The sequence below is a fragment of the Tribolium castaneum genome, chromosome 1 (assembly GCF_031307605.1).
Source record: "Tribolium castaneum strain GA2 chromosome 1, icTriCast1.1, whole genome shotgun sequence".
Taxonomy (NCBI): Eukaryota; Metazoa; Arthropoda; class Insecta; order Coleoptera; family Tenebrionidae; genus Tribolium; species Tribolium castaneum.
The window spans coordinates 14,002,503-14,023,906 of NC_087394.1; the positions used below are offsets into that span (position 1 = coordinate 14,002,503).

A 21,404-nucleotide genomic window follows, 5' to 3' on the forward strand; every position below is an offset into this window, starting at 1 on the left:
TTTTGTTATTTTTTCTTTTAAACTTATGAGTGAACGTACTATTTTCCGTTGGCATATTTGTAATATTAAATTCATATTAATTCATATTAACAAAATTTTTACTTGCCTGTTGCTAAGCAGAGAATTCATTATCATTAAACTGTCTTCAAGTGCCATAATTATCTCTCCAGTTTCTGTCCCTTTCAAGAGCAATTCTCCTCGAGCCTTAAACTGCGAGAACGACAATTCCACCACTGACCAATCCGCAATTACTTGCTTCAGTTTCGCTTCAATATCTTTCTCTTTGACGGCACTAATACAAATATCTTCGACTTCGTCTTTAAATTGTAACAATGGAGCTTCCATCACATTTCGCAACGTAAAAGTTGGTGAATCAATATCAAAAGTATAGCTGGTCGTTTGTGCTATACGTTTCCAATGTCTTTCTTTCATAGCTTTGTTGGCCATAAGCTCCAACAAAGGACAAGTCTCTGAGAAATCGTCAATTTTCTTCTTTAAATCAAGATAAGCTGGCCAGTCTCTCATAGCCTTAGGAAGCTTTCGACACCTTCAAACAACAATCAACTTTGAGAGAAAAAACACAAATCGTTTCAATACCTGTTCTGGAACTCAGTGAGTTCAGCAAAAATGGTTTCCGTATCCACATCAGTCCACAAAATATCGAAATAACCATCAATGCTGTGATTTACGGCCAAATACAAGCCGTACAATTTATTCAACAAATTAAACTCTTTTTTGCGTTTGTGTAAAATGGGATAATCGTTGACTTCCAAGCCGAAAAGTTTTTCACCACTGCTATACATCTCGAATTTGCGCCAAAGCTCATCGAATCGGTCTTGGAACGCAAGGACTCGATCACTTGCCTCGCGAGCCGACAATCCGGGAATCATTGGACCGTTTAGTTCAAAATCGCGATCAAAAGCTTCCACTTCGTCCCTGAAATTCGAAACTCCTTCAGTTAGTTCTTCCAAAAGGGGGCCTTGCACGTTGCAAATGTTTTCTTGCACAGATTTTGCCTAGAATATTTCAATCAATTTGTGGTTTTAGTTACGGAGGACTTTAGTTAGGAGACGAAACAAAATTCAAAATCGCAGAATTTTCTGCACCCAAAAAAGTATTTTTGTAGTGCGCGGAAGAGTAAAATTGGTAACGCTTCGAGCGTTATACGAGGGGACTAACAAAAGTTCGCTTAGTTGGTCTTGATTTATCTTTTTTTTTTGAATAACCAATAATGCTATGCGATTATTTAGTTTTTTTTGTTTGTATGCTAAATTAAAAGTCGAACTGAAGAAATGAAGACAAGAAAGAGACAGTTAAATAGAGAGAACTCTGGAATGTTTTGACACCTGCACAGGAGAAAATTAAATTAACGATTCTGAGCTACTGGTTCTGGTTGTATCAAAAACGCGAACGATTTAATTTTGCTCAGTATTTTCGACAATCGTTTGAATATGGCAGGTCCAGTACATGTAAAAAAATTGTAACGTAAGTTGAAGCTTGGTTTTACAACCAACCCTCTTAAAACTAAGCAACAGTCGATGATGTGGAATGCCAAAGGGGCTCATCCGCTCGTAAAAAATAGATTTTGAGGAGTACTTTTCAATGTGGATTTTTAAACTTAAAAAATGTATTGACAATTGTATTGACAATAATTGTATATTATTTAAAATTATATTGTGTTTCCTATTTGATAACTTACAATAAAGCAAACTTTTGTTAGTCCCCTAGTACCGTCACGACGCCAAATCGTTTTACATTAGTTTAAATTAATTGTACATATATAAATTCAACTAATTCACTAATTACTTGAAAAAATTACAGAATTTTTGAGGTTTACATTCTTAATAATAAATTGAGAAAAACTGACGAAACCTTCATGAAAAACACAAGAAAAAAATAATTTATAATTTAAAATTTGCACTTCCTTTACTATTTTTTAAAACACTGCAAATACGAAAAAATAAAAAAAGAAAATATGACGATATAAACACAAAATTTTTGCAATTTTAGTTTTTTAAAATTTTTCAGAAAAGTAGACTGTTTAACAAATAACTTTTCTTACACGTTGAAACTGCACTTTTGTCGTGTACTTCACTTCACGAAAATTATGATTTTAAATTTAATTTAAATTTGAATTAACGTAAAACTATCAATTTATTTCGCAAAATTCTTACAAATTGTACAAAAAGGGCCCCCACAAATCTTATATCGACAAAAAGCTCATAACAAATGCGATGTAATGATGCAATAAAATAATTTTGAAAAACATGAAAAAATCATATTTTGCCATTTGTAATTTGTTATTTTTAGAAAATCGTAGTAGGCGATAGATAATATTGACTCTGAGTTCATTTCAATTGTACACTTAACATTTATGTTAATAAATTGGATGAATAAAGTGTTGCTAATAAGAAAAATCTTGCTATCAAAACAAGTCCCACTTTTCTTAATTATTTTGGGTTCAACAATGTTATCAATTTCTATTAAGTTCACGAAAAACGTCTTTTTTATAATGAAGCCAATTACAAATCAAAACGCGTTCTACAAATTTGAATTCAATGAAAATTTTTAGATAAAAATCAGTTTTCTATAATACGGGATAATTCTTAAATAGGCCGAACCATGTTCGCATCTGTTAATGTCATTATCTTTTTCTAAGTTTCAATCTTTGTAATTTTTTTTTATTTTTTACACAAATGTATTGTTAACCTGATGATATTTGTGGTATAATAGACGAAACGTTGCGTAACAATCGTTGTTTCATTATAAGTTCTCCACCAGTTATTTTTCAACCTGGATTGAGTATACAAGAGAACGTTTAACTTCACTCCGTTTATTTTACTATTAGGGGCAAAACTTTGTCTAGAGCTAGAAGTAGCATAGCGTCTCGAAGACATTAATATCTTAATTGGTTTTCAAATCTTTGGTAGGAGTCTAAGGGTCGGTTTACAGAAAGCGAAATTAAGATTTAATTCAGAATTAAACTAATTGGAATTAAGTTGCTATTTAAAATACATTGACAAATGTCAAGTTAATCACGAATAAATTTGATTGCATTTAAAATTTTCTGTAAATTGGCTCTTAATGAAGCAGTACCAATTAGATTTTTTAAAATCTAATGTATTTTTTTATGCAAAATTTTAAAACAAAAATTACAAACAAAACATAAAAAAACTAAAGTTAGTGAACAAATCCAAATTTTAGATTGTATAATAAATACAATTTTAATATGTTATATTATGTTCTTTACATTATAACTAATTTACATTATAACACGTTTTGAAGTATATTCAGCAAAGTATAATAGGGATGAATAAAGCCATTTAAATAATCATAAAAAAGACTACAAATAAAGATAAATCAAAACTACAGAATATGAGTACGACTACAGTAAATTATAAGCAATTATCAGTTTGAGTTACATTTTTGAGAATGCAGAAAATTCGGTTAAAAGTAGAAAAAAAGTTACAAGCAAAGTTGTAGAGATTATATTTCTATTTTTAACAGCTTAGGTTTCAATTAATTTTCCGATTTTGACAAAAATGAAACGAATCTGTTGCGTAAATGGCTATGGTACCTAAACGCTTGAAGTTGGAGATATGGCCTCGCGGACTTTTTCAACAACTTTTTTCGTAACAGTTTCCTTTTTTCTGTATCCTCAGTAGCAGCGTTTTGAATAATATTGAGCAGAATGCAAATTTGTGAAAATTTAATTAAAAAAAATAGATAGATAACATTCAATATTCTTCCGGTATCCAACAGTCGAGCAGAAAGCTTTAAGCAACAGACAGTTTTTATTTAATAAGGAAGATGGTAAATCTACTTTTTGTAAACAAAAAATTTCTATAACTTTTTTCTTAACATTTTCCTTTTTTCTGTGAATGCATCCTCAGTGACAGCATTTTAAATAATATTAAGCAGAGTGCAAATAACTAAAAATTTAATTAAAAAAAAATAGATAGATAACATTCAATATTGTTCAAAAAATCACCAGTCAAGTAGAAAGCTTTAAGCAGCAGACAGTTTTTGAACTTATTTAGTAAGGAAGATGGTGAATCTAAGAAAAGAGCAGTTTTATAAGGTTCGGACATGGCGTTGAATTATAAAATAGTTGAAATCGTGTCTTGTTCTAGTCAGTTTACGTTATAATTATTGCATTATTTTTACTTCTTACTATTGATAAATATTGGCCTGTATTTTTTTTTGCTTTGTGATAACCGTTATTTAAATACAGACACTTTCTTAAATTCTCTGAAAACTTTGACAGTAATGGAACTGCGCTCTCTGGCGACAATAACCGAACTACTTAGGACGCAGCGTTTTATAATCCTTCGTTTCGTATCCTAATCCTTTGTAATCCGTTGTTTCAAAAGTGCTTAAAACATACATGAACCACCATATTTTGGAAGTTAAATCTAAGCGACTCAACCCTGTCCATGTCCTCTTTCGGAATGTCAATTTTGTATTTACTGAAAATATTGTAGGCTTCTTCCATAGTGATGAGGTCTAAGTCGATTTCGATGAAGTTTTCTCTGATTAACTCCAGACAAGCCATTGCCAGCCTTATAACAATTGAACATTACTTAACAATAATTGTAATTTGTTCCAATTTTTTTTACCTGCAATCATCCAAGTCTTTAATTGGTCTACCCAAAACCTTTTCTCTATTCTTAATAAAATCAACAAGTTCGAGCAGCTTGGCTCTGTATCGCTTAGCCAGATTTTTCCCTAAAATGTGTTTCCACGCATCAGACTCCACAAGTAGAGCCAATTTGAATTTCTCTGTAATTTTTAATCAAAACTATAACACAACCTTCAGAAAATAATACCCATGTCGATTTGTATCGAATCAACATTATGACTATCGGGCAACTCCCTTATTTTCTCTCCTCTATTTTCAAACTCTTGAAACTTTTCGGCAATTTCAACAGTGAGAGGATTCTTCTCGCAAAAGGCCTCAATTTCATTAACACGTCCCTCAGCCCACAAATACGAATAACTTAAATATTGCTAAAACACTTTCCTGAAAAATATATTTTAACAATTTTTTACGAAACTATACTTGTAACAATTTCGCAACGTCGGGCTTTAACAAAAACATAACACCTTGCAAACTCATAAAAATTCGGATTATTTCCTTGTTTTCGGACACAATTTTGTAGTAGTTTCGATCAGGTGGGGGAGTTTTAGCGATCAATTTTGCAATCTCTTTAAACTTCAACGGTTTTTCTCTTCGAGGTTTCTTCTTGCTGCCACGTTGTCCCCACATGCATACAAACGACATGGTGTTGAGAAGTTTATTAATGACTTGAGTGAAGTAATTCTGAATTTCGTCCAAAGTTGGATTAATCACGGTTATAGGAATTTGGAGTTCCATGTAAGTCTTCATAATCGGGGCATTCAGTGCGCTACTGTCGTCTCGCAAACTGTAGAAATAATTTTGTGAAATGAACAATAATCAAAAAAGTTAAACCTGGCAGTTCGTTTCTTAATCTGTTCCAAAGACAGTTTAACACATTTGACTAAAGCCTCGCTTAATTTCATGTTAAAGAAACCAAACAATTCCAGACAGTCGTTGTGAATCGTGTTGAGGTCCAGAGGAATGTTTCGGTCAATTTCCTTAAAAGCTGAAACAAAGTCCGGTTAATTCACCTGGAGTTATTTCAGGTCAAAGCACCTGCTTCCGGTGAGACATTTAAACGTGAAGCTGATCCGATCGGTCTTATGGCTTTATCAGGGTCCAACCAGTCGTATTTTCTCTCTTGCAATTCTGGTTGTTCAATAACACTTAAAAATTTCTCAATTAAGTCGATAACAGCGCGTTCAGCTGTTGAGGATTTCAGTTCAATTTCTTTCACTAAAAAAAAAACAAATTTTAGTCTAGTAGATAGACATTTCGTTTATCATTCTTTGAAATGATTGAGTATTTTTTATTTGAGATGGCTGGTTAGGTCACATGACAAATAAACAATTTTCAAGTTCGTCGCGACGTTTTGACACTAAAAGAAGATAAAAAATTAATTTGTTAATTTGTATGTAAAATTATATCACTAAAATAGATCGTTCTTTTGTTCCACTCGGTTCAAGCCATTTTTGAATCAGCTACTCATTTATTTTACCAGATTTGGTCAAAAATCGTCCAAAATTTACAAAAATGGGTCGAAATTGTTGATAATAATTTGTTCGCAAAACAATTATACCCAAATTGATTGAATTTAGCTTATTTGGTGAATTTAGCCCGTTTTTGAACAAAAAATTCATTGTTAAAAAATTTTTCACAAGTTTTCTTAAGTTTTTCGCAACTATTTCGCAAAATCGCCAAGTAAAATTTTCAAAATTGGACGAAAACGGCATTACCTATTTTTTTGTCTTTTTTGGGAGTTTAAGCAAATTTTTTGAGGTAAAAATTGAACTTTTCCGGTTAACTTCGCTAGTACTGGATAGTCATAAAAGGTTTAAATTTTATATTTTTATTAAATGATATTATTTTTACCTATTTCGCACGATTTTGTGCATTTGAAATTTATCTTCAAATTTCAAATTCATGGGAAAGCTTTATTTGATTTGTTTCATTCGATTTTGCTCGTTTTCTTAAAACGTAAGTCAAAAAACTACATCGTTTGGTCGAAAAATGTGTTGTTATATTTTTCAAGCAAGTAAACACGTGTTTAAAATTATATTTTAAGTTTGTAAGCAGTGGGATGAAAAGTCACTACTTTGATTGTTTTCTTTTCCTAATGTTTCCATACAGTTTGCAGCCAAAGAAGGAATTATTTCTCAAAGTTTTGTAAAAAATAAACCGAAATTTTTTAAAGTTAAATCTAAGATTGTTGATTTCTGGGTTATTAAAATTGAACACGTTTTTAAGATAAAAACAATTTTTTTAAGAAAAATTTTGCTCAAAACAGCTGTAAATCCGATTATTTTAACCTGCTTCCAACCAGATACGAGTACCTATTCATTTATTGTGTAACATTCAACAATCATTTTTGGTTAAAAAGTAATATTATTTGTGCCTTTCTTAGGCATTTAAGCACGTACGTATAGGTTTTTTTCCCCAAGATTTCGCAGGAAGAGACCAAACAAACACCAATTTTAATTCAAAATATCTTATTTTTGACTTTTTCTAAACACGTTTTCCAGCTAGAAAGGCAATTATTTTGCAAAATTTTATTAAAAAAAAAGACCAAAAAGTCAAAATGATTTCGCTTTCATCGAATCTTATGAAGCAAAGAAAAAAGTTTTTTCGAAAAACTTAAATTAGATAAAAAAAATTACCGAATTATTAGATCAAAATTGATGTTGTCTTGTCTTTTTTAGCTCGAGACTGATTTATTTTGCAACAACTTGTTAAAACTCATCTCATAAACACAAAATAAATGAATATTTACATTAGTTTTCTTATAACTTGTTTTTGAGCGAAATTTCATAAAAATAAGATAAAAAAAACTGCCACAAACTACCAACAGTTTTAGAGATATTTTTTAAAGTTTAGAGATGTGGAAAAATCACCAAATATAGTCGAAAATGACATAAGTATTACCTTTGGGTGTGTAGCACGTTTTTCAACCGAAACCAGAAATATTCGCAAAATCTTTGGAAACCAAACCAAATCAAAAACATTATTTGGCTTCTTACTCAAAAATTTTCGCTAAAATTAGCTGAAAATAGCAAAATTTGATGGAAATTAATATTTATTTTGAAACGGACTGATTTCGGACCGAACGGTTGGCAGTTTTGACGAGCGCGAAAAGTGACAAGCAGTACCTGGGGCATTGTGGGTACGATGGCGAGCTAGGCAGTTAGGTCCGAAAGTCCAATTAAATTATAGCAGTTTATTGTTAATAAATCGTGTTGTTTTGAAATGTGAGTTTAATTCTCGAGTGCCCCTAGTGATCCGTTACAATTTTATTTTAATTAAGACTATTTAGTTGGTTTTTCAACCTGAAAATCATTGATTTTGTTAGTTCACGTTGAAACACGCCTCAGCAAAATCATAAAAATGAAATAAAGATGATGGTTTTATTTTGTTTAAATCTGTTTTGATTAGTTTTTCAAAATTTCAAAATTTTAAACTATTACACATTTTTTCTAGTTTTGTATACAGGATGATTTAAGTGTCGCACAATCTCTCGGGTTCCTATGATAAAAAATTGTTTGAGTTTTTTTTTCACGAGATGTAGCTCTTTAAAGTTAAATTTTTGGTGCTCAGATAATGTTTTTTTAACTTTAGTAAGCGGAAACGACAGCTTCTGCAATATTAAACAAATACCTGTTGAAATAAATTGATTTCGACATCATAGGAAACAAAAGAGCAATAATCGATACCATTACTATGGAAAACTAATTCGGAAATAAAATTAACTAGACGCCCTCTGGTGATGACTTTTGAACAATGTCGAAAACAGTAAAGAAATTTTCGTAATTCCACATTTAACTGATATTTAATGAATTGTTCAACAATTTTGCGTGTATAGTGTTAATTACTTACAATAGAAAGAATTACTTTAAAAGTACGTGGTGGTAAATACTAGCGTTGACTTTGGTTCTGTAGTTTTTCGTGGTATAAAGTGTTTATTGTTGGAACTTGAAAGTGGATAAAAAGTGAAAAATATTTAAATTTTGCTTACAAAGTGTTATCAAATACTTGTCTAATTAAAGATTATAAGTAATGGATCACAGCAAACACAAAGTTTGGCTCAAGAAACCAATAAATTAGTGAAGTGTGTGAATTTTAGGTTAGAATTTTTCCACTGAAAAATTCATGAAATGTTTCGGTAAATCTACAAAACTACAAAAATACAAGATTAACAACTGCTGATACATTTAAACGTAAATTATGCCAAAAGGTAGGCTTTTCAATGTCTTTGTAATAATTTTCCAATAAAGAAAGTGAACCAAACAGTCATTCGTTATTCGTGTTTTCCTCGTCATCTCTCATTTTTCAAAATAAGTGTCTTGCATCAAAGATACAATAATCATTCCGCATAGGCAATGCAATAATTGTGAAGCCCCAAAATTCGTACAACGCTCAAAATATCCGAATAAACATTTTCCCGCCATTTATGGTTACTGTTTTCGACCTAGCTCAGTGGCGCCCCCAACGGTAATTTTACTTCCGAATTAGAAAATCGATCACAATTAAGTTGCTTGAAAAAATAATGAGTGATGACAGTGATGACTGATGACACCCCGCCCAGCACTGCCAATAGTGCCAATACAACTCCTAAAAGTGTACTAAAGGAGTTGCACAAAAGTTCTCTTTCTGAAATATTTTCAGATTCATAATGAACAATTTGTCAAACCCACACCATGAAAATTGTGAAAGTTACACCATGTTTTTCAATAGCCTGAATATGACCACGAGTGTGGGTCGAAACATGTAACTGTTAATAAAATACAGTTTTGAGAGAGAAGGACCCCTTTATTATTTTGACAAAATTCACATAACCTCTCACAATGGAACACAACAATTTAATTCGTGTTTTGTTAGGTACGTTAGTATATGACAAATTTTATGGCACATTAAAAATTACTTTGCATAATAAGCCGAATAAAAGACCTTCTCTCAAAGAGTTAAAACGAACTTGAAAATTGAAGAAATTCTGAATCATTCAAAGAATTTTCACGAAATTCTCTCAAAACATGTTTACGACCTCTTATGACTTATGTCATAACGCGTTTATGGGCACGTTATTTTCATTATGACTTACCTCCATGTTCCATGAACTTTTTATTCTGTTCCAAAAACTCACTAGGCATGAGGGCCACATTTGGCAAATAGACTAGAGAAGTGGCAGCAATTGCGTCCAAAACTTCGTCTATTCTGGCTTCTTTCATATCTTTAACTTCTTTGACAAACATTTCGAAGTAGTCCAGGACATTGTTGACTTCTTCACAATATTCAGGGATTTTGGTCGAAGTCCAAGTTATCACAGAGAAACCTGGTCTGAATGCATCTTCCATCTTTATCAATTGCATACGAATTAGAGGAATGAAAAGAGGAGGAATAGTACTTCGAATAATGTCGTTTCGTTCGACCAAACCTTTAATCACTTCAAACGAATTGAGGATTTTTTCTTTACAGAAAACAAGCACTTGGCCAACGTCAGGCACAGCTGTGATTTTAATAAATTAATCAAGGTTTAAGTTATTTGAAATGTTACCAAGATCAAGCTTGTACATGTATTCCGACTCTCGAATAACTTCAGAAATGTACGGATGAAAATTGACTTTGTATCGCCTTGTTTTTGGGTCTCTTGTCAAAATCGGTGTATTCAAACAAGCTCGAACCTGTCCAGCAAATTTGTACCAAGCCTCATGATAAATCTGTTCATAATGAACAAAAACAATAGCCATTGCATTGTACAATTGGATACACTTTTGCACATTTCGGTGTCTCATAACTCTCGATTTGGTCATAAAAATCTCCATTGACTCCTCCATGCGACGATACAAATGCCTCACCCACATTATTCGTCCACTAACTGGTGGCATGTTTCTGGGCAACAAAGGTGTTTGTCGTTCTTCATTGTAACGATCGCGTAAATCTTCAAGTTCTTTTTGAAACAATTCCATTGCTTCGAGATAGCGTTCTTCCAAATGCAAACACTCCAATTTCAGTTTCTCAAACCTTGATTGATTTATTTTAGAGCAGAAAATAATCCTAGCAGTTATTACCGTTTCAATAGTCTTAATACATTGTGAACGTTTGTTTCTTTTTCCAAAGACGTACCAACAAACTCCTCCAATTCCCATTCTGTATCGACCACGTTCTGTTTGAACTCGTTGTAGTCCTTGTCAAAATATGGCAATCGGTGGTTTAAAGCGTCGTATTTTTGCTTCGATATGTTGTCGAAGAACGTTTGGAATTTCTTGGCGAAAATATCAATGTTTTCGATTTTGCTACTTTGCAGGATTGAATATTTTGTGGTCGTTTCGAGAACATCGACAATCTTTGAAAAAATGATTTAATTATTGACTACTTTGTATACTCAGTGTCATAAAAATTGCAACACCAAGAAGGAATTAGAATTTTTTGACGAAACTTATTGGTACAAATGATCGACTTTTAGCGAACATTAAAGTTTAAAGTTTGAACGATATTAATCAAGTGGTGAGGGAGTATTTAACATTTATTAAGATCTTTTACCAGCAAGTGTTATTCTTCCAAATGTTTGCTTTTCTGACTATCTTTATACAGGGTGCTCCACGAGTAATAATTCGCCTGAAAAAATTTTTGAAGCAACCAATATACATTTCATAGATAACGTGGATAGTAAAATACTTGGTTTATTACATTAAACATAGTGACCACACAGCACTTCACTTTACGTTCATCTTTTTTTTCTCTCAAGGCAAAAAGTATTTTCTACCTTGATTAGGATATGCTTTTACGTTTACAAATTGGCGCCTTTACGTACTTTTACGTTTTGCCGCATTATTTGCTTATTTCTATCAGTTTTATGCTCCGCTTTACTTTTATATATCTATGCGTTTTCTCAAATTTTTATTTTTGTTTAGGTGTTGTTTCACTCACCTTTTCTCCATTTTTTTTCATAGAAAAATTGTCACCTTGATCCGGGTTCGAACCCCCGACCTCCCCCGTCGAAAGTGACGCTGATACCACTGAGCCACCAGGCCCCAGGTAGTGACCGTCTTTTGCAGATATTTTAACACAAACTTTTTAAATAAATCAACATTACAAACTATATAATTTCAATAATTCACCTAAAACGCAAATGCATTCAGTTCAAAAGTCGGCGAATTAGCTCAAGAAAACAATTTTTCAATTTAATTCTATAATTTTTCACCAGATGTCATCAAAATATACCGGGGGTATAAATTGATTCTACAATTTTAAAATTGTTTTTACCTTTTTTGTGACTTTCAGCACGTTTTTAACCGAAAATGGACACAATAGTGGACGTGCGACAAAAATCAGTGGCCATGATTTTTATTAACAATGTTTTTCGGGTCTTTATAAAAAAACTCAGTTAACTAAAATTTTTAGAGATAATAGTTTTCGGAATATGGCTATAATTTAATTCCAAGACAAATTTTTGCCCAATGGGTAGGTTTAAAGGTCGTCTTTTATCACTTCGGAGTGTTTACCATCACAATTGGTCATTTGAAGTGTTTCCTGTTGGATGTACTTGGTATGGGAGAAATGGGCAAAAACGTATTTTTAAGCCTGACACACCAAACTTTTATTTCTAAACATAACGGGATTCAACCAAAATGTGGTCAATGTATACAGTGTATATTCACACCTGGAGAATGACCACTTTGTGGTTGAAACACGTTGTCTTTCCAAATAAAAGTTTTGGTGTATTAGGTTTAAGCTGAGTTTTTGCTCATTTCTGCTCCTTACTACGAAATCCAACAAGAAGCAGGCTAAATGACCAAATTCGATACTAAACAGTTAGAAGTAAAGTACGACGACCTTAGAACTCAACCATTAATCAGAAATTTTTCTTGTACTTGCATTATTGCCATATTCCAAAGATGACCATTTTGGACTTTATTTGTTTTTTTTACGTCTGCTTCCTCTTCTGCTTTGTGCTGAACCTTTTCTAATCAATGACTGATAACATTGCATAATCCCTAGTAGCACAGTTTTACTGAGTTATCTTTCGGTTATATAACGTTATATAACCGCAATACACAAATCTAACCATTGATTATGTTAGACTCAGCTTATATAACGGTTATCGAACCATGGTTATATTTAGCGTCTATAACCATGGTTATATTACGGTTAGATAAGCGTTATGTTTCTTAAGCAATATGGCCCAAACTAGATTTAGGTTATATATCAGTGTTCTATCCGTGGTTAGTCTAGCGTATACAGCAAAGGTTAGGTGACAGTTATATAACTGCTGTTATGTAATGCAATACAGCGTATGCTAGATTCAGTTTATATATCGATGATCTAGCATGGTTATGTTGTAGTTATATTTAATATTTGCCGACATTTTATAATAATAATAATTACAAAACAAAATAAGTGATCTAAGAAATTTTTGGTTATATGGTGGAAAATTATCTAGTTTGTAGGTCGTAAAATGCATTTAACAGTGGCTTTTGCTTTTTCTTTACTTCTACGTACTGCAAACACGTGAATCGTGATCTATATTTATTGTTTATCATGTAAGTAGAATACAATTTGAATTTATACTTAATTGAAAGCTGAAAAAGCTTGCCTAAATGTATTTTAGTTTTGACCACAAAAAAATGGAATTTGTCAAAACCAAAGCAAATTATTCTAAGAATAAATGTTTTCTCACTTTCTACCTGCCGACCCTTTAATCCTTCAATGTTAAGCTGGGTTCGGACAATTTGTCCAAAATTGAGAAAACAATGAAGAAAACAGTGAACATTACGTTTTTGAAAGTAGTAATACTTTAGTTCCTGATAACTGTAATTTGTTAACAGTTTGACAAACTTTTGTTCTTTGGAGGAAAAAGATAACACTGACTACGTTAGAAGTTTTGCCGTAAGATGGCATTTTAGCTTTCCTATTACTCCTACAGCATCTTCGGTCTTAACATAACTAGTTCTATGTTAGTTCTGGTCATCGAACATTTTATTGTAGAAGTTTCTACAAGATCTTTTGGAATTTTTCAACAAGGAATCAACAAAACACTGAACAATATTTGTTGTGCACTCCAAACAGCCTGGATAGAAGCACTATTTTATTTATTCTAAATATTTAAAATTTTAATTTGTATAAAAATCTACTGAGTTTATTTAAATAAACTTTAAAGTTATATAAGGGCAATATAATGGTTAGATCACTAAGTATAACCGAAATATAAACGAAATGTAATGGAAATTATATTACCGAAATATAACCACGCGTAGATAAAGGTTAGATAGACACATATCCCCAATATAACCGTGATATAAGAGGAGTTATATAACCGCGCTTAGACAACGGTTAGATAAAGTGGTTAGCTAACAGTTAGCTTATAAAAGCGTCACATTTGGGAATTGGCGGTTATATTGGAAGGTTTTATCTCGGTTTTAAAAGTGTTCTACTAGGGATGGTACTTGGATTACTCTTCAAATAAATAGCGATTTCCCTAAATAAAAAAAACGCCTATTCGTTTATTCTTTAAAGTTTGTTTAATTGTTTATATTTTTTTGTCGTAATAAGGCATATTTTCTTTTTTTGATAACGCTTAAAACTAAACGAATTTAAAAAAAATAATTTAAAAATTGTCAAAAAAGCAAAAAATTGGTAGAACACTTAAAAGTTTGTAAAAGAGTTTAAGTGTTAAAAACTTATTTCCACTTGATTAAAAACATTCAAATTTTAATCATTTAATACCTGCTAATAGCCTAACATTTGTGCCAAGTTTCGTCCAAAAATTCGTATTCCTTCTTGGTGTTGCAATTTTATGACAGTGAGGACGAGTATTTTAATAGTTGTTACCTCTTCTACTCGCTTCTTGAACGTCTCAAATTTTCCAAAAACGTACATTTCGGAACATTCAAAAGGTGCCTCACCTGCCTCTTTCATCTCTTCCTGAATGTGCTTGAAACATTGATAATATTTTAAGTAAATGTCCAGACAAACCTTCAACGTAATAATTAAATTGAGTACTAATAAGGGTATTAAAGTACTTTAATTTTTTCAAGCACGACTTTTTTCTTTTGATTCCAGACAGTTTTGGTTCCGTTGCAGTTAAGATACGCTCTGCATACATTAATCATTTGATTGGAAACTTTGACTAAAAGGGCTGTAACGTTTGCAGTGTTGTTATAATATCGTGAGGTTGTATAAGTCATTCTTATGGCGTGCAGTAGTGGTGGAATATGATGGAGAAGTTCCGTAGCTTCGCATCTATACAAAGGATTGCAAAATTTTTCCAAAGCGTATAAATATCGCATGTTGTCGGCACATTCGTTTTTTGCTTCAATGACTGCACTTTCGTGTTTGGACCAAATCTGGTCAAGTTTATTTAACAACATTTAAACAAAGTAAATTGTTTTTTACCTTCAAAAGTTTGCTTTTGCAAGCTTCCAAAAATTGGATATGGATTTTGCAAGGTGCATCAGTGATGAATTCGACAATACTTGTAAAACGAGCGAGTTGTCTCCGCCAGTATTCGATTTCAACGAGAGGACCAACAAATTCATTTTCTCGTCGTAGTTGTTGGTACTGAACTTGAGCCTAAGAAATGTTGAAGGAAAGGAAAATTAAATGCAGTAACTACTATTTGAAATACTCTCTACAACAATGACAATTGATAATAAATAACGAGTTAAAAAAACGTCGAATTAATAAGTGTAAATTACGAGTACATTTTTATTTAGTCGTTAAGTATGTTTTGGTCAAAGTTCATTTATAATATGAGATTCCGTCGAAAGAAATCAAAAAATATCAAATAATTTAACTTATTTTTGAGCCCGTAGATCACCTATTTTTATAGGTCTATGAGCTGAAATATTTTTCAAGGTGTTCTGATAATTTCCGTACTTAGATGATAATTTAGCTCATTTAGTAGAAACAAGCTAAAAAAAGATCAAATCAAATGTGCATTAGATATAGATAGTAGGATATTTCATTCAATACTATGCAGATTTCACTGAAGAGATTTAAGTTTTAATAAATCTCGAACGACTTACTGGTCTTTTTTTGGAAACCCACTTATTTCATAACGTTGTGTCAAAAAGACCTAAAAATTTTCTGAATTCGATCTAAATTAGGCTAGTATTTCATTAGCTTTTATTTGATTTTCACTGATTTTTCCGATTTTTCAATCAGAATCATTTCAATTTCAAACAGATGTTAGCTCGATTTTTTATCAGGATCGTACTTATTTCAGGGGATTTTGCCAATAAAAGCTTACATTATAAATCACCTAATTGCATTATTTCCAGCAATTTGGTTCTTTTTCAAACCATAATTCCGTTTATTTAAAAAAAATACTAAACTCGGAAAATTACAGAATTAGACTGAACTACATATGTATTTTTTGTGAGTCACAATCACACTTGTTTCCAGAGATTTTTTCGAAAGAAGCTAAGAAAGACTTCACCTAATTAATACAGAATTATAATGTTTGCCCCAGTTCATTAAGATTTACTTCACTGTAATAACATTAAATGATATTACCAACTTCCTTAAAAGGTTTCATAGAAGGAATCGTTAGGTTATAGTTTATGTTGTTTAAGCCTATTTTGAACGATTACCTTGTTGTTAAGGCAAAAACTAACATTTTTGGAGATTTTGTCGAAACAAGCTAAGAAATTGAGAAATTGTAGCGTTTTTGAATTAGAAATTTTGTTGTAACATAATAAAAAGTAAAATAAAAATAAAATAAACAAAATAAATAAAATAAATAAAATAAATAAAATAAATAAAATAAATAAAATAAATAAAATAAATAAAATAAATAAAATAAATAAAATAAATAAAATAAATAAAATAAATAAAACAAATAAAATAAATAAAATAAATAAAATAAATAAAATAAATAAAATAAATAAAATAAATAAAATAAATAAAATAAATAAATAAAATAAATAAAATAAATAAAATAAATAAATAAAATACATAAAATAAAAATCTCGTCTAGAGAATTTTGTGTCAGTTGGTAACGGTAATAAATAATAAATGAAGAAGAAATGATGATTAAATTGATTATACGTGTATTCCACGCATTATTCATTAACTCGTGAAAACTAAATATTACAAAATTCATTAAAGTACACTGTACTTTAATAGCCATAAACGACTCCTACTGACAAACGTTAGTAAACGTATTATAAACACAAAGTATAAAAAGTTGTTTATAAGTTTACGTTGTTTCAACCAATTCTAAAAGAATTTAGTCTTTATCAAGTTATTCCAAAATATTTTGTTAAAACACACCGGAAAGTTACCGTACACCATTGAAATAAACTTTTTCAACCAATTTTCGGTCATTCCACTTTTTAGGGCCAACTCTTTACACTGCTACAAGCGATTTTGTCCAAATTATTCAAAAAATCATCAAATTAAGGTAAGCTAAGCCGAAGCGGTTTCCTATGTATTTGTTGTTTTGTAAATTTTAAAAATCTCATCTTTTTGTTAAAAAGAATAAAAAAACACGTCAATGTTCAAATTATACAGAGTGTCTCAAAATTGACCAATTTCGTTCAGAGCATTGTAGTCCAAACATAGAAAACAAATTATGGCTTCCCCACAAAAATAAAACCTCTGATAAAACATTAGTTTTAAGAACTCTTTTTAAACTGAGTTTTGTTCAAAAGTAAGCCAAAAGTTTTAGTGTTTATTTTTATTTATGGCAAAGATTATTGTGGAGAATAATAATGTAAAACAATTTCTTAAAAAATACAAAATATAAATTTTTGTAATTTGCCGTAATTTTTACTGCAAAATAAAGCTAATTTTTTGAGAAATTGTTTCACCTACATTATCATAATCATCTACATCATAAATAAAACAAACAAGCACGGAAATTTTTAGCCTGTATTTGAAAAAAATAAAATTCAAAGTGCACCTTCAAACCGATGTATTTTTGTGGAGAAGCTCCGAATCTTCATTTTGTTTCCACATTTGAACTACTATTGAAGTAATCCTCAACAACGCTCTGAACACAAAATTCGCCCATTTGAAGACACCCTACATCTATTACTTCAGTCAGTTCCAAAAGATATAAAGAGAATTAATTCAATTGTACCGAAAAACTATGCCAGGATTATGTTGTTGTTTAATGAGATTTCTAAGCCAAAAAATTATTTATATTAAGAGATTTTGTCAAAGCGGGCCCTAATATGAACCAAATTTAAGCTATTGATTTAATTTTAATTTATTTTAGAGCTAGAGAGTTATTTTATTTAAAAAAAAAATAGTATAGTAAGTCTAAATCGTTATTTCAGAAATGCTAGTTTTTGAATCAGAAATTCTTGGAAAGAAGTTTTAAGAGATTTTGTCAAAACAAATTAAAAAAAGTACCACATTTACGAGCGGTTTATAGAAACGTTATTAATTTAATTCGCAATTAATTGTCATTATCTGATCGCGTGACCAAATTGAACAAACGTGATTGATCCATTTGCGTTGTTAACTTTTAACAACGAATAAATTTTAACAAAGCTTTCTATAAACCGGCCCTAAGAGCATTCAAATTTTAATTCAAATTTTAAATGACAACTTAATTTGAATTAGTTTAGTTCTGAATTAAATCTTAATTTTGCTTTCTGTAAACCGGCCCAAAGTCTGATATAATTCGTTTCTTAAATCGAGTGATTCCGCTTAAAAAAGCCAAAAAATTATCAAACTAAATCGGAATCAGCTTCAACTTATTCAGAAATTGAAATTTTACACGTCTTTGAACCAGAACAAGCAATTTTGCCTAAATATGCCAAAAAATTACCCAATTCAGTAAAATTTACATTATTCCATCTATTTTCTGGCGATTTAGCTCGCTTTTGAATCAGTGTACCTATAACTAGTCTTGAATTTATTTTGTTGCATGATTATTTTAAGACATTTTTTCAAAACACACCAAATTAATAGGCTTGAAGTGTACGTTGCTTTAACCAATTTACAGTAATGAAACAAATATTTAAGACAGGAACAGAGAAAGTACAAGCGATTTTGTTAAAACATTTATGTGCAATTTCTTGTGTAAGAGCAAGGAATTTTAACGCATAAAATCGGAAATTTAACCAATTAAGTTTTTTTTCCGGTTTAAAATAAATTTGAATTACCCTTTCCATCTGCTTGCACCAAGTTCGAACCGTCGATTCCACTTGTTGCACAATTTGTCGGTTCAAAATAGCTTCAGTACGTTTTTTCTCATTTACTAGATCTCTACGATACAGACCTCTATCATAAGGAAAACTAACAACCATTTCAAGGTCCAGTTTAGTTTCTAAAAAGTATCTACATTCTCTATATACTGTACTTTCGGAATTTACGTTTTAAAAAATCCACAAACGATTCAAAATCTCCTTGAAAATTGCTCTTCTGCTTAAGTCCTACTTCGGTTTTAGGCAAATCACCCCAGTCCTTGTTCAATTGGAATGAGGGATCTATCAGTTCACCTAAAAGCTTATATGCCACAGCTACAGAATTCATTTTTTCAGCTTGAATGTCAAACGTTGTAAAATAGATGGCCTAAAAATTCGATTACAAGAGGTGTTAAAACTAAATTTTAAATATTACATCGTTTATGTTTTTTAAGCTCAGCTCAACGTTTGCAATCTTGTAGATTCCGATGACTCTGTCCTTGACTGGTTCGTCCATTCCGTCAGTGAAATAAATTCGTTTCATGACCAAATCTGCCATGGCATTTGGATTAAATCTCCCCGTCTCTAAATTTAAATAATTTAGTGAAGAAAAAAAGCAAAATTTTGGCAAAGAAATTACCAACTTCGTAGCCATACCCATCTTGGTAATAAACCAACAACCCAAAAATCCCATTCTTGCACAAAAATTTCTCCAATAGTTCAATATGTTCATCACTATCGGCTGCTGCTTCCAGCACCTCGTTTGGATCAATGTTCAAATGCATCGCAATCAGGTCGCAAATGTGTCGGTGTGGTAATTGCAACTCTTGAAACCTCTCTACTCGTCTATCTTTCGCTTTGGCCTAAATAAATTTACTCAGTTTTGGTCTAGAGCAAGACTTGGAAATTACCAGTTTTTCTTTGAATGATTCTGCTAAGGCGAAAGCTGTCGCACTTCCGGATTTTTTCGTTGCTTCAGCTGACTTTGCGATGTATTTCGCAACGTCCATCAGCATCTCAAGATCATCTTTGTCGCGTTCTTGCATCATTTTTGGTGATGTCTTAACACAACTAACAACTAAAATACAAATTAATGAAATTTGTAAATCTGTTAAAACAGATTTTGACAATTGTTTGTTATTGTCGGTTACTTTGGTTACTCGCAGTCACTGGCAGTGTTCCAAAACTGTCTTAAATTTTTTCGTTTCACAAATTCTGGATTGAATAATAAAGGGTTACTTTTGGGCTATCTTTAACAAATTTTTTTTAGAGTTTTGGTACAAAAATAACATGAACAGAAATTAAATAGCCCAGTCAAATTAGACAAATAGGTGTAAAAAATTCCCAGAAAGTTGGAGTTTTTTTAAAGCTTCCTTTATACAGACTGATCCAGAAATACTGAGTCTGTTGGCAACACATCTAAAAGTATTTGTGCTCGTAATTTGCAACACTGTAACCGAAATCGATTTTTCTTGACAATTATTTGACGTACAACCCCACAAGAATGTTAAATTGTTGTTAACTGGAAGAGTACTCCATTGGTATCCTTAAAAATTTAAGTCCAGGTTGCCAACAGACTCAGTATTTCTGGATCAGTCTGTACTTGGGTAGACATACAGGGTGCTCAAAAACTGGCGCACCAACTCAGTGGTACGTTATTGAAAAGCAAGTGCAGATTACGGAAAAAATGTTGAAAAAATTCCTAAAGTCATATTTTAAAAAATCTGGAGCTACAACTTATTGTGTTACCTTTTTAGTTTTCATTATTTTTTTATGTTTTTATGTTTCATACCAGGTAATCGTTCCGTAACAAAACAATGAATAATTATTTTTAAATTTACTATCAGATTATAGCAGTTTTTTGAATTAAAAAAAAATTAAATTCATAAAAAAAATCACAATGTGTAGATGTGCCAACACTGGGAATTATTTCCTAGGAAACCGTTTCAAAAATAATTTATTTTGATTGCTGCTCAAATTTTATTGCGATCATGACTTTAGACAACGTTGCCACATATCATTTATCTAAAATCCGTTATTTATCAATAACTTTAATACAAAGAATTTTTTTACTATTTTTACCTTTATATGTAACTATTTCTCTACCACAGTAAAATATTAATAAATAGATGATTTAATATTGGTGTTTTAAATAAATCTTATAATAAACTGTATGTATTAAGTCCAACAGTTCATTGTATCATATCTTCTGAGTCATCTTCAGATGCTGAATTGTGGTATTCAACTGGAAAGCTCGCGGGAAGAAAGTATTTTCTTCCTTATTTCCCACTCTTAGCTTAGTTGGGAGACGCTTTACTATTTCCATATAAATACTTATAATATACTAATGTTTATTTATACAGTGTCATGTAGAAACCAAACTACAAATGCTAGTAGCTCGTTTACGGTTAGTCCTACAGCAATAAGACCAGGGCCATTTTGTAGAAAATTTTATCAACTTTAATTTTGGTAAGAAGATTAAAAATCGCTAGGGGTGACCGTTTTCGAGATAACAATTTTTTCCACCGATCGCCTTATTTTTGCCTAATTTGACAGGGTATAAACATATTAACCGAGTTTTGACAGGCATTAATTATTTACTAAACGATTTGGTCGTATCTTTTTTATTTTATTAACTGTTTCGAAACTACAAT

At 31.2% G+C, this 21,404-nt stretch overlaps 1 protein-coding gene across 1 annotated transcript in view; it reads right to left on the reverse strand.

The window, feature by feature from the left end:
* LOC655188 (dynein axonemal heavy chain 8) overlaps nt 1-19,892 on the reverse strand; it is a 57,443-nt gene extending 37,551 nt beyond the window's left edge. The window contains exons 1-19 of the mRNA XM_015978363.2: nt 19,662-19,892; nt 19,391-19,613; nt 19,187-19,335; nt 18,940-19,138; nt 18,730-18,893; nt 15,005-15,181; nt 14,632-14,955; nt 14,441-14,584; nt 10,681-10,955; nt 10,167-10,633; nt 9,714-10,118; nt 5,678-5,857; nt 5,474-5,627; nt 5,063-5,426; nt 4,830-5,010; nt 4,620-4,782; nt 4,388-4,562; nt 598-1,016; nt 107-547 (exon numbers count right to left, since the gene is read on the reverse strand). Coding sequence (XP_015833849.1) covers nt 107-547; nt 598-1,016; nt 4,388-4,562; nt 4,620-4,782; nt 4,830-5,010; nt 5,063-5,426; nt 5,474-5,627; nt 5,678-5,857; nt 9,714-10,118; nt 10,167-10,633; nt 10,681-10,955; nt 14,441-14,584; nt 14,632-14,955; nt 15,005-15,181; nt 18,730-18,893; nt 18,940-19,138; nt 19,187-19,335; nt 19,391-19,613; nt 19,662-19,799 — 4,742 coding nt within the window. The 5' untranslated portion in view covers nt 19,800-19,892. The remainder of the gene's footprint in view (nt 1-106; nt 548-597; nt 1,017-4,387; nt 4,563-4,619; nt 4,783-4,829; nt 5,011-5,062; nt 5,427-5,473; nt 5,628-5,677; nt 5,858-9,713; nt 10,119-10,166; nt 10,634-10,680; nt 10,956-14,440; nt 14,585-14,631; nt 14,956-15,004; nt 15,182-18,729; nt 18,894-18,939; nt 19,139-19,186; nt 19,336-19,390; nt 19,614-19,661) is intronic.
* Nucleotides 19,893-21,404: the final 1,512 nt, after the last annotated feature.